The sequence below is a fragment of the Nicotiana attenuata genome, chromosome 10 (genome assembly GCF_001879085.1).
Source record: "Nicotiana attenuata strain UT chromosome 10, NIATTr2, whole genome shotgun sequence".
Classification (NCBI taxonomy): domain Eukaryota; kingdom Viridiplantae; phylum Streptophyta; class Magnoliopsida; order Solanales; family Solanaceae; genus Nicotiana; species Nicotiana attenuata.
In genome coordinates this window covers 40262708-40276331 of record NC_031998.1, presented here as the reverse complement: position 1 = coordinate 40276331, position 13624 = coordinate 40262708, and the positions used below count along the sequence as shown (strand labels likewise).

The 13624-nt window shown below is 36.8% G+C and overlaps 1 protein-coding gene across 2 annotated transcripts; it reads left to right on the top strand.

The window, feature by feature from the left end:
• LOC109233344 (subtilisin-like protease SBT6.1) lies at window positions 505-10962 on the top strand. Of its 2 annotated transcripts, none has more exons than XM_019399188.1 (11): window positions 505-630; window positions 1241-2035; window positions 3124-3252; window positions 3432-3584; window positions 5729-5845; window positions 7203-7387; window positions 8000-8263; window positions 8346-9399; window positions 10024-10518; window positions 10607-10667; window positions 10763-10962. In XM_019399188.1, the coding sequence occupies exons 2-11, from the start codon at window positions 1478-1480 to the stop codon at window positions 10840-10842; spliced, it is 3096 nt and encodes a 1031-aa protein (XP_019254733.1). In that variant the 5' UTR covers window positions 505-630; window positions 1241-1477; the 3' UTR covers window positions 10843-10962. The 2 variants fall into 2 exon arrangements, with proteins under 2 accessions (XP_019254733.1, XP_019254734.1); XM_019399189.1 differs by having other exon boundaries at window positions 1231-2035.

The following is a 13624-nucleotide window of genomic DNA, read 5'->3' as shown; positions in this document are numbered from 1 at the left end:
CATTTAAAAAATTTAAATTAAAAGTTATACATGTATAATGATTAGTGAAGCTAATACTTAATTGTTACAGTGCATCTTTGCAAAGCAATTCATATATTATTAGTTACCGCATAACAATTTGTATATTATTATTAACAAAATAATATAATGTAATTTATGCGGGAGTTGTTTTTCGAGTGAGTGGTGGCTTTTCATAAACACTGTCCTAAGACTAATTACTTTTCTGGAAATGTATTTCCAAATACAAGCGGGGAGTTAATGCCAATATCTGATTAAGCTAACAAAATATTGGACTTCACATTTTTTCCAAGAATGAAAGTTTATATCAGTCAGCAGATTAATCGGATCTTTAATTAATTACTTAATTAAAGTGTTGATGAATAATGATTCTCATATTTTAACCAGTAATACAATCTCTTTGTAATAAGATATTCTAATATCAAACAGAAACAAAAATCATATGCTAAATTCTTTATTTTAACTTTTATTTAAACCCCTTCTCTCACTGTCAGTCTGTCATTCTTTTTGTAGTGTAAGCATCAAAATTCTCCGTCATCGTCTCCGATTCTACCAGCTCAACTCTCTGTATATCAAATCCTTTTCCGGTTTTGCACTCTTTGGGAATTTGTCGTAAGTTTTCAAGCTCTCTTCATCACCCTGCAATTTGTGTTTTTTTTTATTTATATATATATATATATATTCAGTTTGTACATTGTTGCTTTGTTCTCAAAAGAAGTTTTAGTTTAGTTGTTCATTTTACGTTCAGAATTGAGGGCCCAAGAAAAATGGTTGAGAGATATGTAACAGAATGTTGCTTAATTATTGAGTCGTAACAACCTTTGGTTTCTCGAATATTAGATGATTCTGTTGAAAGTGAATTGATTTGTGTAAAGTCCAAACATTTGTGGAATGCATATCAGACTATGATTTCTTTTTTCAATTTTCAATTTTCAAACCACATTGATTCTGGATAGAACTATGTTACTGTACATATTTTTTTCCCTCAACATTTTGGTAGAAAGCTGGAATATTGGAGACATTTCTGCTGAATTTTTAAGATTATGAGAGAATATCTTGTTTCATTATCCAAAGGGTAAGAAACCCTTAGAAAAAAATAAGTTAATGAGATACCCTTTATTGCCTGCACTAGATTTTTTTGGGGGATTCTCATTTGATTACTTAGTATGGAATTTAGCCTTTTGTTGAATTTCTATCGAACTAATGCTGCAGTTCTCTTCAGTTTCAAGAGGGCAGGTCTTGCCGCAAATTCAGTAATTGGAAGAAGCTTTATTTATCATAGGCTAGTGGTTTTACTGTTAGCTGAGGACATGCATCAGCTGAAGCAGTTGGACCCTCTTTTGAAGAGGCCAAGAGGGTTATAGTTTCTTCAGAACAGGATTTTGATTGTGCTCAATTACAGGCTAAAACATCTGACTATTCCTCCTTGCTCTCATGAGGGGTATATCATTCCTTCAACATGCCTGAAGCTCCTAAGAAATCATTCTTCACCCTCTCACTTGTCCCCTTCCTTCTAGCATATACACTCATCCACTTCGACCCACCAATAGAGTCTGAGCCATTAATTTCTAGTAGCTCCGATGAGTGTCAACATGACCAGAAGCAACAATCTGATAGCAGAAATTATATTGTTCGATTCTATCATTATAAGGAAGCTGAGGATCACTGGAATTATCTTCAAAACAACTTGAAATTTAAGGGTTGGCAATGGATTGAGCGGAAAAATCCGGCTGCGAGATTTCCTACTGACTTTGGATTGGTGGAAATCGACGATTCAGTGAAGGAACTCTTGCTAGAAAAGTTCAGAAAAATGAATCTTGTAAAAGACGTTTCGTTGGATTTGAGCTATCAAAGGATAGTTCTTGAAGAGAAGAGTGAGAAGAATGGGGCTTTTGCCAATGGGAAGAAGAGGCCAGGAAAGATTTTTACTGCTATGTCCTTCAGTGAAGGTCAAAACTATGCGGTGGCCAAGACTAGTAAAATGAGAATTAGCTGGAGCAGACATCTATTGATGCAGGCAAGACCACTGATTATTTGTGTTTTATTTTGTATGCATTTACTGATAATTTACATCATTGGAATGTATGCAACTCTTCCCTTTGCATTCATGACATATGTTAGTGGCTACTTTATTGCGTGGTTATATGTTCAAAGGAAATTAATCTCTTTCAGTTCCCTTTTATCTTTGTCCTTTTCCTATTTTGGTCTAATCAAGTGTCTGTTATTCCATTAATTTGTCATGATGCTGAGACTCCATAGTGAGAAAAATATGAGAAAGATTAGAGAATGCTTGAAGACTAATATCTTAAAACTGATTCCTTATATGGGCACACTTGACAATGTAATAATATCTATACCTGTGTTTTCCCGAAGTGGGACACTTATAATAAGTATAAGTATTTACATTTAGCTATTTTCCCCTAACTATCTAACAGTCCCTTTCTGGCGCTCGTTACATATGTGACTAATTCAGGGACTATTGAAGAACTCGTGGATATATCTACAGTCTAAGCATTCGACTTCACGAACTTTGTGAAAATGACTTCTGAGATTATCTTCTCTGTGACGAAGTTATAATTGATAATATTCTTTTATATCTTTCATGACACACTGAATTCACCGCAATATGAAGGAAAACTTGATTATTACACAGAAGTTGCACCTTACTGATCACTATAAATTTTAATCTTTGTGCGACTCTGTGATCCATATAATTTCACAAGTTGTCTCTGCTATGCCCCAATATTCTCTTTTGCACTGGATCTATGACCATGTTTTGTTTTTTTAGTCCTTCAAGACAATAAAGTACCTCTAACGAGAATGGGTTATATATCCTTAGATCACTAAGTGGCTCACTTTAACTTGGTTGGAGCGTAACATTCAGATCGGAGAGTGTCAAGTGGTTTATAATTTGACATTCTTATTTCCTCAAGGTTGTCAGGGCATACTTCCTTTTTGAAAAGCATGGTCTGCATTCTTTGAATGTCTATGTCTCATGTTGTTGCTCTATTTTCTATTTCTTTTTTGGATTGAACATATTGCTGTTGTTCGCTGTATTTTTCTTGATATATTTGTTGTTGTCTGTCCTGTATGATTATTTTGCAGAAATCTCGAGTCACATCCCTCTTTGGGGCACATGAGCTTTGGTCAAAAGGGCATACTGGTGCTAAGGTCAAAATGGCAATTTTTGATACAGGCATCCGTGCAGATCACCCGCATTTTCGTAATATCAAGGTATCTTGTCTTTTTCTCTTTTTAAAATATATTTTCTGTATCAAAGAAATGCTTTAGTTGAATCCAATGTGGTTTGAGGCTTGATATTTACATTTACATATATGTCAATGTATATATCGCGGTACCATCTTTACATCATTAATAACAGACAGTGGGCTTGCTACCTGATTAAATTTCAGGAACGCACAAATTGGACCAACGAAGATACATTGAATGACAATGTTGGACACGGGACATTTGTAGCTGGTGTTATTGCTGGTCAGGATGAAGAATGCCTCGGTTTTGCTCCAGATGCGGAAATCTATGCTTTCCGTGTATTTACAGATGCACAGGTAATGGATTGTTTTGAACAAGTATTCCAATTCCTTTTCTTTGGGGCGTGACGGGGTTTTATTTTCTTAAACTGTTTAAGTAAGCCGAGACTTGAAGATCTTCAACAATCTGATGTCTTGGATTATTGCCTCTAATTTATTGTACTGATGTTTTATACAAGTTTGCTTCTTGCTGAGTGCTAATGATGATTCCTATGATCAAATGGTCCTTTCGTTGTTAATGGCAGCAAAGCAAATACTTGATGTGTTAAGATCCTTCCCCCGTTCCCTTCCAGTTTTCTGCTAGTAGAGTGTGCCACATCCACCTCATGAGTGGTGAACCTAATATAGCAAATTCTTGCAGTCATAGTTTTTAATGAAAAGTCTATCTTCAAACCCAACAACCATGATGGCACTGGAATGGAAGAAAAAATACTTTAGACTGCCTAGTCTCTGTAAATGACAAGTTCTGCTTCTGCACCTTATTTTGTGCTAGCTTTAACTTCTCATCATTCAGCTATAATATCTTGGAAGAATATGCACCTAAATACACAGTTTTCTCATACCCTTTCCAGCGGCCAAGCCCGCTGATTGGAGTTAGTGGTGGAGTTCATGTTACACGCTATGTTATTGAACATATAATATTTCTTCTGCCATCTTATTATGACTTTAATGATCAGATTGCAACTATTTTTCAGGGGATTGGGCCATTGGGGAGGGAGGACATTGTTTACTTTTATGTTTTAGAAAAGCCTGGAACTTGTCTGCGAATTATGTGCAATCTATAATTCCTATTTTGTTTTTAAGGAAGCACATACTTAATATTACCCACTGCTGGGGAGGTATAAGCGGTTTGAAATATTATAACAACTGTATGCACTGTTTGAGAACCTATAACAAGTAACAGTGTTGCTAATAATAAATTGGAAAACAAAATTACTTGCATAAGGCACACACTAAATACTATTTTCCTTTCATGGAGATTTGAGGCCAAGACCTTATCGTTCTTGGACCTTAGTTTTTCCAATTAAGCTACCTATCATTGCCTCTATGCAATCTATTGATTTCAGTAGCTACAAACCATATCCGCAATTAAGGACAATCAAGATGATATGGAGTACTTGCCCCCAGGGCTTTGATCATGGGTTCGAATCCTTGATGTTGGGGTTTGAAAGAGAGTCTATTCACACAAAAAGGAACAATCTTGTAGCACCCAAGGGTATAGGGTAGCGTTCAATGAAGTGAGTTAAAATCTTGGAGACTAGGGTTCAAATCCCAGCCTAGATAAAAAATGTTAGGTGATATCTACCCATTTGCCTAAGCCTTGGTGGACTGAGTTACCTGGTACATGTGCTAGTGGGAGGTTGCAGGTACCCCTGGAAGAGTCGAGATGTGACAAGTTTTGCTTTGAGACCATCATTATCAACAACAACAACAACAACAACAGTATACCAGTGTAATCCCATAAGTAGGGTCTGGGGAGGGTAGTATGTACGTAGACCTTACCCCTACCTTCAAGAAGGTAGAGAGGTTGTTTCCGGAAGACTCTTGGCTTAGGAAAGATAAAAGGAAGAGCAGCAACAAGCACACCAATTAGAAAACCGAAGCAAAAAATACAAAGATACAAAACTAAAACTGAGTATTGCAATAGAAGGCCGGAACGAAAGCAACGACAAGTAGTCACAGAAGTCAAGGAATACGAAAATACATAAATAAGACTAATAGCCCGTTTGGCCAAGCTGCAAAAATCAGCTTATTTTGAGAAGTGCTTTTTTTCAAAAGTGTTTTTCTCAAAAGTACTTTTGGTGAGAAGCAGTTTGTGTTTGGCTAATTAGTTTGAAAAGCACTTCTGAGCAGCAATTAGTGTTTGGCAAAGCTTTAAAAAACTGCTTCTAAGTGTATTTTTCTCAAAAGTGCTTCTCAAAAAAGTGCTTTTGGAGAGAAGCTACTTTTTTCTGCTTCTCCAAAACTGCTTCTGCTTCTCCTCAAAAGCACTTTTTTTCCTTCCAAAAGCTTGGCAAAAAAAAAAGCACTTTTAGCCAAAAAGAAGCTTGGCCAAACAGGCTATAACTCATGTACTAAAGCTATGTTAATAGAAAATAAAAAGATCAATCTTGTAATGATCAATTTAGCATTATAAGAAGTGTCTCTTCAGTTTATTGCAGGTCTCTTACACATCGTGGTTTCTCGATGCATTTAATTACGCAATTGCAACCAACATGGATGTTCTGAATTTGAGCATAGGTGGACCTGATTATTTGGATCTCCCTTTTGTGGAAAAGGTGAGGTCACTTATCTATTGGTATATCCTTATTGTTTTTATGTGGTATGATATTGGATTGCATTTTGTCTACAGCATAGGCATTGAAATGATCTTGCTGTTGTTCCATAACTCCATATAATTATTGTCTAAGTTTCTGTATAATATGTGGTCTCGGAAGTATTAGAAGTTTGATTATAATTGGCAGCATGTAATCTTAAATTTCTTATGTAGTGCATGGATTTTACTTAGCTTTCTTGAGCTTAATGGGGCATTTGTTTCATGAGATCTATTAATTTTGCAAGCTGAATCTATGTCATGGATGTCTTAAACACAAGGGTTGTATATTATATCTAGTACTCAATTTTGTAAAAGAGATTCGGAGTTGTTTAAGACTGTCATTTCACTGAAATTAAGATTACTTTCAGCAGAACCTCTGAAACAACACTAGCAGAACTTTTCACCTTTATATTGATGAGATGTACAACAACACGAATAATTACTCCTTAATTCCAAGCTAGTTGGGTTGGCTAATGAAACCATCCATTCTGTTCCATTTGGAGTCATCAAAGATTCAGTAGTTTGGATATCTATAAATCTAGAGGTTCTTTTTCTATTGACATACAAATTTCGGAAGTGTAGACAGACTAAAAAGATTCCTAGTAGACATTGGACCTAAAGTAAGTGCACTAGCATGACTACACCTTGATTCTTAATAGTCGATATCGCGTATAACGGACTTTTGCTTCTGTTGTGTTCTGTTTTGAGTCTGTATGAATTCAACGAGATTATAGGCCTTTTGGGACAACTTCCTTCCATGTGATTTTAGGTATACATCTCTTTTAGCACCTTCCATCATCATGGTTTCCATCTAAGGACCAGTGCCATTGGAGGTTTATTTATGACATGATGAAGACCATCTCAAACGACATTCTCATTTTATCCTCTATGTTCTGTCAATGTGATCATTTCTTATCTTGTGAACCCATCTTGCATATGCATTTTGGTGATGCTCATATCTTTAATACAAAGCCAAACATTTACCCCGATATAAACTTGTCTTTCACTTTGATAGGTATCCTCTTATCACATAACCCTCTGTAGCGCTCCTCCATTACAACCAATTCTATTCAAATTTGATGTGATATCTTCATGGATCATACTAATTTCATGGAAAATTGAGCCTAGATATCTGAATTGTGTGCATTTTAGGTATGGGAATCTAATCTAATCTTAACTCAACTTCACTCTTCTCATGCTTCCTAAACTTATTATGCATATATTCTGTCTTACTTCTACTTGTCTTAACACCTTTACTCTCTGGAGTCTCTCTTCATAGTTGCTTTATATTGATGGACGTAATCAATATTTTTCGCTAGGTTTGGGAGCTTACTGCAAACAATATTATCATGGTTTCTGCTATTGGAAATGATGGACCACTTTATGGTACTCTTAACAATCCTGCAGATCAAAGTGATGTTATTGGTGTTGGTGCCATTGATCAAAGTAATCATTTAGCCTCTTTTTCTTCACGTGGAATGAGTACCTGGGAGATTCCTCATGGGTATCCTGTCTTTCTCCTTTCTTTGCTATGTATTACTCTTTGCAGTGGAGTATAGTCTTTATACAGACTATTCCTTTATTTTTCTGCCCTCTCCTTCTCTGTATTGAAGTTGTGTTCTATTGTATGACCACATAGGAAGTCAATGAGTGTGTTGGATGTACCAGCTTCATTTAAAAAAGATGCCCTTAAAAATCAGCTCTTCTGAAACAAACGAGCATTCTATAAGCTTTATTTTATCCATGGTTGTGATGTTTAGAGAAAAATTCTGCTGAGCCTGAGTGGAAAATGATGGGTGAAAATGGCAAAAACTTTGTGGATGAATAGGAGCATGACATCTGTTGAATGCCTCTTGTACTATCCACTCAGCTTCTAAGGAAAAAAGAAAAGGAAGAAAGATGAACCGTAAACATGAAATAGAAAAAAGTCACAATTAAGTTCTTTGCTTCTTCTTCTTTTTTTGAAAAAGAATAAGTTCAAAATTATGGTTCTTTGCTTCATTTTTTTTTCTTTCTTTTAGTTTGAATATTTTAGGATCTTGCTTTTCTAATAACAGTTAAATAATTACACTTGTCTATCAAACCATAGATTCTTAACCATACTGTGCCTTGACAGTTATGGTCGTGTAAAGCCAGACATTGTTGCATATGGGCGTGAGATTATGGGATCCAAAATCAGCACAGGTTGTAAAAGATTATCTGGCACAAGTGTGGCGAGTCCTGTTGTTGCTGGCATAGTATGTCTCCTTTTTAGTATCATACCTGAAAGCAAGCGAAAGGACATTCTAAATCCAGCTAGTGTCAAACAAGCGCTGGTTGAGGGGGCGGCTAAGCTTTCTGGTCCCAACTTATATGAGCAGGGTGCTGGCAGGGTTAATTTGTGAGTTTTTGTATTTATTCCTGCTGTTCAAAGATATTTAGTGCATAGTTATATTTTTGTCAACCTTCAACGTGAATGACAGGTTGGAGTCCTATGAAATTTTGAAGAGCTATAAACCTCGAGCAAGCATCTTTCCTAGTGTTCTTGATTACACTGATTGCCCTTACTCTTGGCCATTTTGCCGTCAGCCACTTTATGCGGGTGCAATGCCAGTTATCTTTAATGCCACTATTTTAAATGAAATGGGTGTAATTGGTCACGTCGAGGGCCCACCTACATGGCATCCTTCCAATGATGAAGGTAACCTTCTTAGCATCCGTTTTACTTATTCAGATATCATTTGGCCTTGGAGTGGTTATCTAGCACTACACATGCAAATCAAAGAAGAAGGGGCTCAGTTTTTAGGAGAAATTGAAGGCAACGTAACTGTCAAAATCTACAGCCCACCAGCTGTAGGAGAAAGGAGTCGTCGAAGTAGCACCTGTGTCCTGCACTTGAAACTGCAAGTGATTCCTACTCCACAAAGATCTGCACGGATATTATGGGATCAATTTCACAATATCAAGTATCCACCTGGTTATATTCCGATAGACTCCTTGGATGTTAGGAATGACATGCTTGACTGGCATGGAGATCACCTGCATACAAATTTTCATTCACTGTTCGACATGCTAAGAGATGCTGGATACTATATCGAAACTCTTGGCTCCCCTCTTACATGTTTTGATGCGAAGCAGTATGGGACGCTTCTCCTGGTGGATCTCGAGGACGAGTACTTCCCTGAAGAGATCAAGAAGTTAAGAGATGATGTCATTACTTCAGGTCTTGGTCTAGCTGTATTTGCTGACTGGTATAATGTGAATGCAATGGTAAAGATGAGGTTCCTTGATGGTAATACCCATAGCTGGTGGACACCAGTAACTGGAGGTGCCAATGTTCCTGCGCTGAATGATCTTTTGGCTACCTTTGGGATTGCATTTGGTGATAAAATTTTGAATGGTGATTTTGTCCTCTCCAATAAACAAAATCATTATGCATCTGGGACTGATATTTTGAAGTTCCCAAGCGGTGGATACTTGCACCGCTTCCCCTTCCTGGATAGATCAGATAGCAGGGCCACTCAGAGCATGACTAAGGTGAGCTAAGAAGACTGTTCATAGTAAGTTTTTCCTAGCCTATCCCTTGCCTTTAGGTTCATAGAAGCCACACGATTCTTTAGTAAGAGTTAGATGACACTGTCATAACTTCTCTCTTTTAGCTTATCCCTGAACTGATAATTGAGTATCTCTTTGAAGCTGTAGTGTTTTAGGGTACTTTAATCCAATGCTGAAGCACTTTGAAGTGAGTTAGCTTTCCGTAAGCGTGTGTATGTAATTTTCTATTGTCTTTTATCTTTTTCCATTTTAAACCAGATTAAACACAATGTGTTAAAGTTAGTCCAACCCCCTTCCGCTACTGTCTGCCTCTCTAAGTTGTGTTCTAGAAATCGACTTTATTTCATAAAGCTTTGATAATTGTACTGCTATTTTGGTGGGTAACTGAAGGGAAGTATGCTTTTCGTTATGACATCGAATTGTACTTCAATCTTCAATATCTTAAACAAATAATTGTTTGTTGTTACTTGCTTTAAATTGCACAAAAGGACACTGGGAACAATATACATTATCCAATGAAGATTATGCCAATAATATTAGCATTCCTATCAATTTTCTAGGCAGTAGTTGAGCTGCCTATCTAACTCAATATATTTATGAATGCAGATAGTTTCACCTATTCTTGGTCTTTTGGAGGTTGGTGGGGGTCGAGTTGCAGTATATGGGGACTCAAACTGTTTGGACAGCAGCCATATGGTTACCGATTGTTATTGGCTTCTGAAGAAAATATTAGATTTTACTAGCAGAAATAAAAAAGATCCTGTACTTTTCTCAGATTCAGTTAGACAAAATACACCATTATATGTTGATAAGAACAAGCTACCATCCCGTAGAATAGATGTGAATTTTTCTATGTATTCTAGTGTTGTTGGAAAGAAATTGATCTGCGGGCGTGACTCAAGATTTGAAGTATGGGGAACTAAGGGTTACAATTTACAAACCAAGGGAAAGAACCGCAGATTGCCTGCCTATCCTGTCAATGACTTGGGTGGAGGTCTAAATTCTACTGTTGAAACACCGGTTTGGTTAATATCTAATTCAGCTCAGATGAACGACGACTCTCTTGGGAACAAGTACTGGGGTTCATTCTACAAGGATGATGTAAGAACTTTTAGTTGTCACTAGTCATTTGTTTATGAAACCTCTTTTAAACAGATATAATAGCTTGTTTCATTTTCCTGAAATGCAGATTGACATGCCTATTCTGGTTGCTAGTCACTGGTTTGTGCCGGCAACTGTTGCCATAATTGGTTAGTGCTACATTTCTAGTTTTCTATATTTGATGAATGCACACAGTTCTCTTATTCAGTCATTATTCTTATGAAACTTTTGCCAATACTATTAGGTCTGTTCCTCTTTTTTTGGCGCGTGCAAAAGCGCGGGAGGAGGAGAAGATCTAGCTCAGCTCGTTCTACTAATTTATAGCCCTAATTTGACAAGGATTGTATTTTTAATTTGCTCTGGCAGGTTTTATGATATGATTTTGTTATCCGCTACTGTGTTAAAACACAAAATCAGAAAAACTGTTAGAAGAATAAAAGAAACTGGAAAACAATAAAGAATAAGAAATATTCCGAGCCCACAATTTGCTTGTGTGTCCTTAAAGAATTTTAACCCCCTCACACGTTGTCAAGGTAATGGATTAAATCCTCCCAGGATGAAACGGAATAAACCTCCCTGCAACAGTGGCAGTACAAACTGCAGGATACCAACGAACTCAAAGAACGGAGCAAAATCACACTTACGAATTTGAGAGAGAGAGAGACTGCGAATTTGCCAACTCCTTCAATTTTCGCTGTAGACGAATTTCCCATGAAAATTGTTTCGTCGGGTCCTGCGGGGGCATAAGAAGAAAATAACTCCTTGTTAGCACAAACATGGCGGGTGGCTCCAGAATCTATCCACCATTCTTTAGGATTTCCTACCAAGTTGCATTTAGACAACATGGCACACAAGTCCTTCATTTCTTCAGCATTTTCAACCATGTTGGCTTGATTCTTCTTCATCTTATCATTCTTTGGTGCACGACAATCCACGGCCTTATGCCCAGATTTTCCACAGTTGTGGCAATTACCCTTGAACTTTTTCTTGCTTGGGTAATTCTTAACAGTAGCACCCGTTCCCGCAACATTTCCATTAGTTTGGTTTTCATTCGTCATTTTTTTGTAGAGTTGGAAACAAAACAGAACTTTGTTAAATCAGTGAAGTTTTGATATCTTCAAACTGAATACCAAACCAAACATACAATACGTAATAATGGTGAAGTTTTCTATATACTTCAAACCCGTACGTTTATTATTCCGGTAAAGTTTTGATATACTTTAAACCGGACAGAACAATTATTGGAGTAGAAAGCACGAAGGCTTTAGTCTCCAAACCAGTATACAAAATATAGATAACAGTTTATAATATATATTTCAACACAGAAACGTTAGTATTTAAAATTCCTTAAGCTTGTTATCCGCTACTGTGTTAAAACACAAAATCAGAAAAACTGTTAGAAGAATAAAAGAAACTGGAAAACAATAAAGAATAAGAAATATTCCGAGTCTACAATTTGCTTGTGTGTCCTTAAGGAATTTTAACCCCCTCACACGTTGCCAAGGTAATGGATTAAATCCTCCCAGAATGAAACGGAATAAACCTTCCTGCAACAGTGGCAATACAAACTGCAGGATACCAACAAACTCAAAGAACGGAGCAAAATCACACTTACGAATTTGAGAGAGAGAGACTACGAATTAGAAACGGAATAAACCTTCCTGCAACAGTGGCAATACAAATTGCAGGATGCCAACGAACTCAAAGAACGGAGCAAAATCACACTTACGAATTTGAGAGAGAGAGACTGCGAATTAGAATGCAGTATTTTTCAGAAAGAAGGAAGTTCTGTAGTGTTTTTGTGTGTTAAAAACGAAGTCATGCCTCAGATTTATAGGCAATTATTGGAAGAGGCGTGATGTTTGTTCTGGAAAAGGTGTCTGTTCAGCAGTTTATGCGTCCCGGACAACGGCTTGTCCAAAAATAATCTACCGAAGCCGAAGCCGAGCGACGACGACGACGCGAGGGTTCATTCTCTTCAACTCCTTTTAAGAGCTTTAAGAATTGATTCTATATATAAGCACACAAAAGTAGTTGTCCCTCACCAATGAGGGACAAAGTGCAAGTCAAAAGTTCACTTTATTTAAATTTTCATTTCCCTCCATTTTATTTCCCACCATTTCCAATTCACACTCTTAGACTTTTAAAGCCCTCAATGCTTAAAGTCCAACAGATTTAACTTAACATGTATTGACAATACAAGCTAACAAAATATAGCAGATTGTTATAGGTCAAAAAGCAGATTCAGGATTTAAACTTTATGGCTTGTAAGATTTTTAGCATTGAACCCGTAATATTTTTTTAAGTTATGGGTTCATGTCTCCGATTTATTACAATTTCAGTGAAGTTTTTATGATCCGCGCTGAAAGCTATGGGTTCAGTTGAACCCGTACCTACTATGGTTATATTCGCCCTTGATCATTGCATAGAACTTGAGCTTTTTGTGATGGCAGAATGGCCTAAATGGCACCTATACTTGTGCCACTTTGTCATGCCGGTCCTCCTACTTCACTTTTTTTCATCCAGACACTTTAACTTGTTCAAAATCTATACCTTAAACCCCTCTGACCATGTGTGTATCTCACTTGCTTGACGTGGATGACACATCATATTCCACGTCATTTTTTATATTGTATCTACTAAAAATACTTATTACTATATACTATTTTCATAAAGAAAAAGAAAAAGAAAATTAATGCATCCATTTCATGTCCCTTCTCTCAAATTAGGGCTGCCTTGTGCTTAGCAGTGCACATATTTTTTCTTCCTTATCCATATCCCTTTTTCCTAAAAGGTTTTTATCTGTTTATTAGCTGATGAAGCAATTTATATTGATTTTCGGCTACTGAGCCAATAATTTAATTGGAGAAGTTGCAACTTGCGAGAGATAAACTGAATGATTGCGTATGATATAGTTGATGATTGTTGGCCCAAAATATCTGCGCGGAAAAAACTGCAGCACATCCTATCTAAAGCACAAGAACTTCTGTTGAGTTGCAAAGGGGAGAGAGAGAATATGAGGAGTGAGGTCGTTTTAGACGGCTAGGTTTGCAATTCCGTCAATTATATCACTTTCTGCCGTGAAGAATCAATGTTTGTTTTCACG

Coding starts and splice junctions, on each gene's coding strand:
- LOC109233344 (XM_019399188.1), top strand. CDS start 1,478: ATGCCTGAAGCTCCTAAGAAATCATTCTTCACCCTCTCACTTGTCCCC. Junction 2,036..3,123: donor GCAGACATCTATTGATGCAG/GCAAGACCACTG, acceptor ATTATTTTGCAG/AAATCTCGAGTCACATCCCT. Junction 8,264..8,345: donor GGTGCTGGCAGGGTTAATTT/GTGAGTTTTTGT, acceptor CGTGAATGACAG/GTTGGAGTCCTATGAAATTT.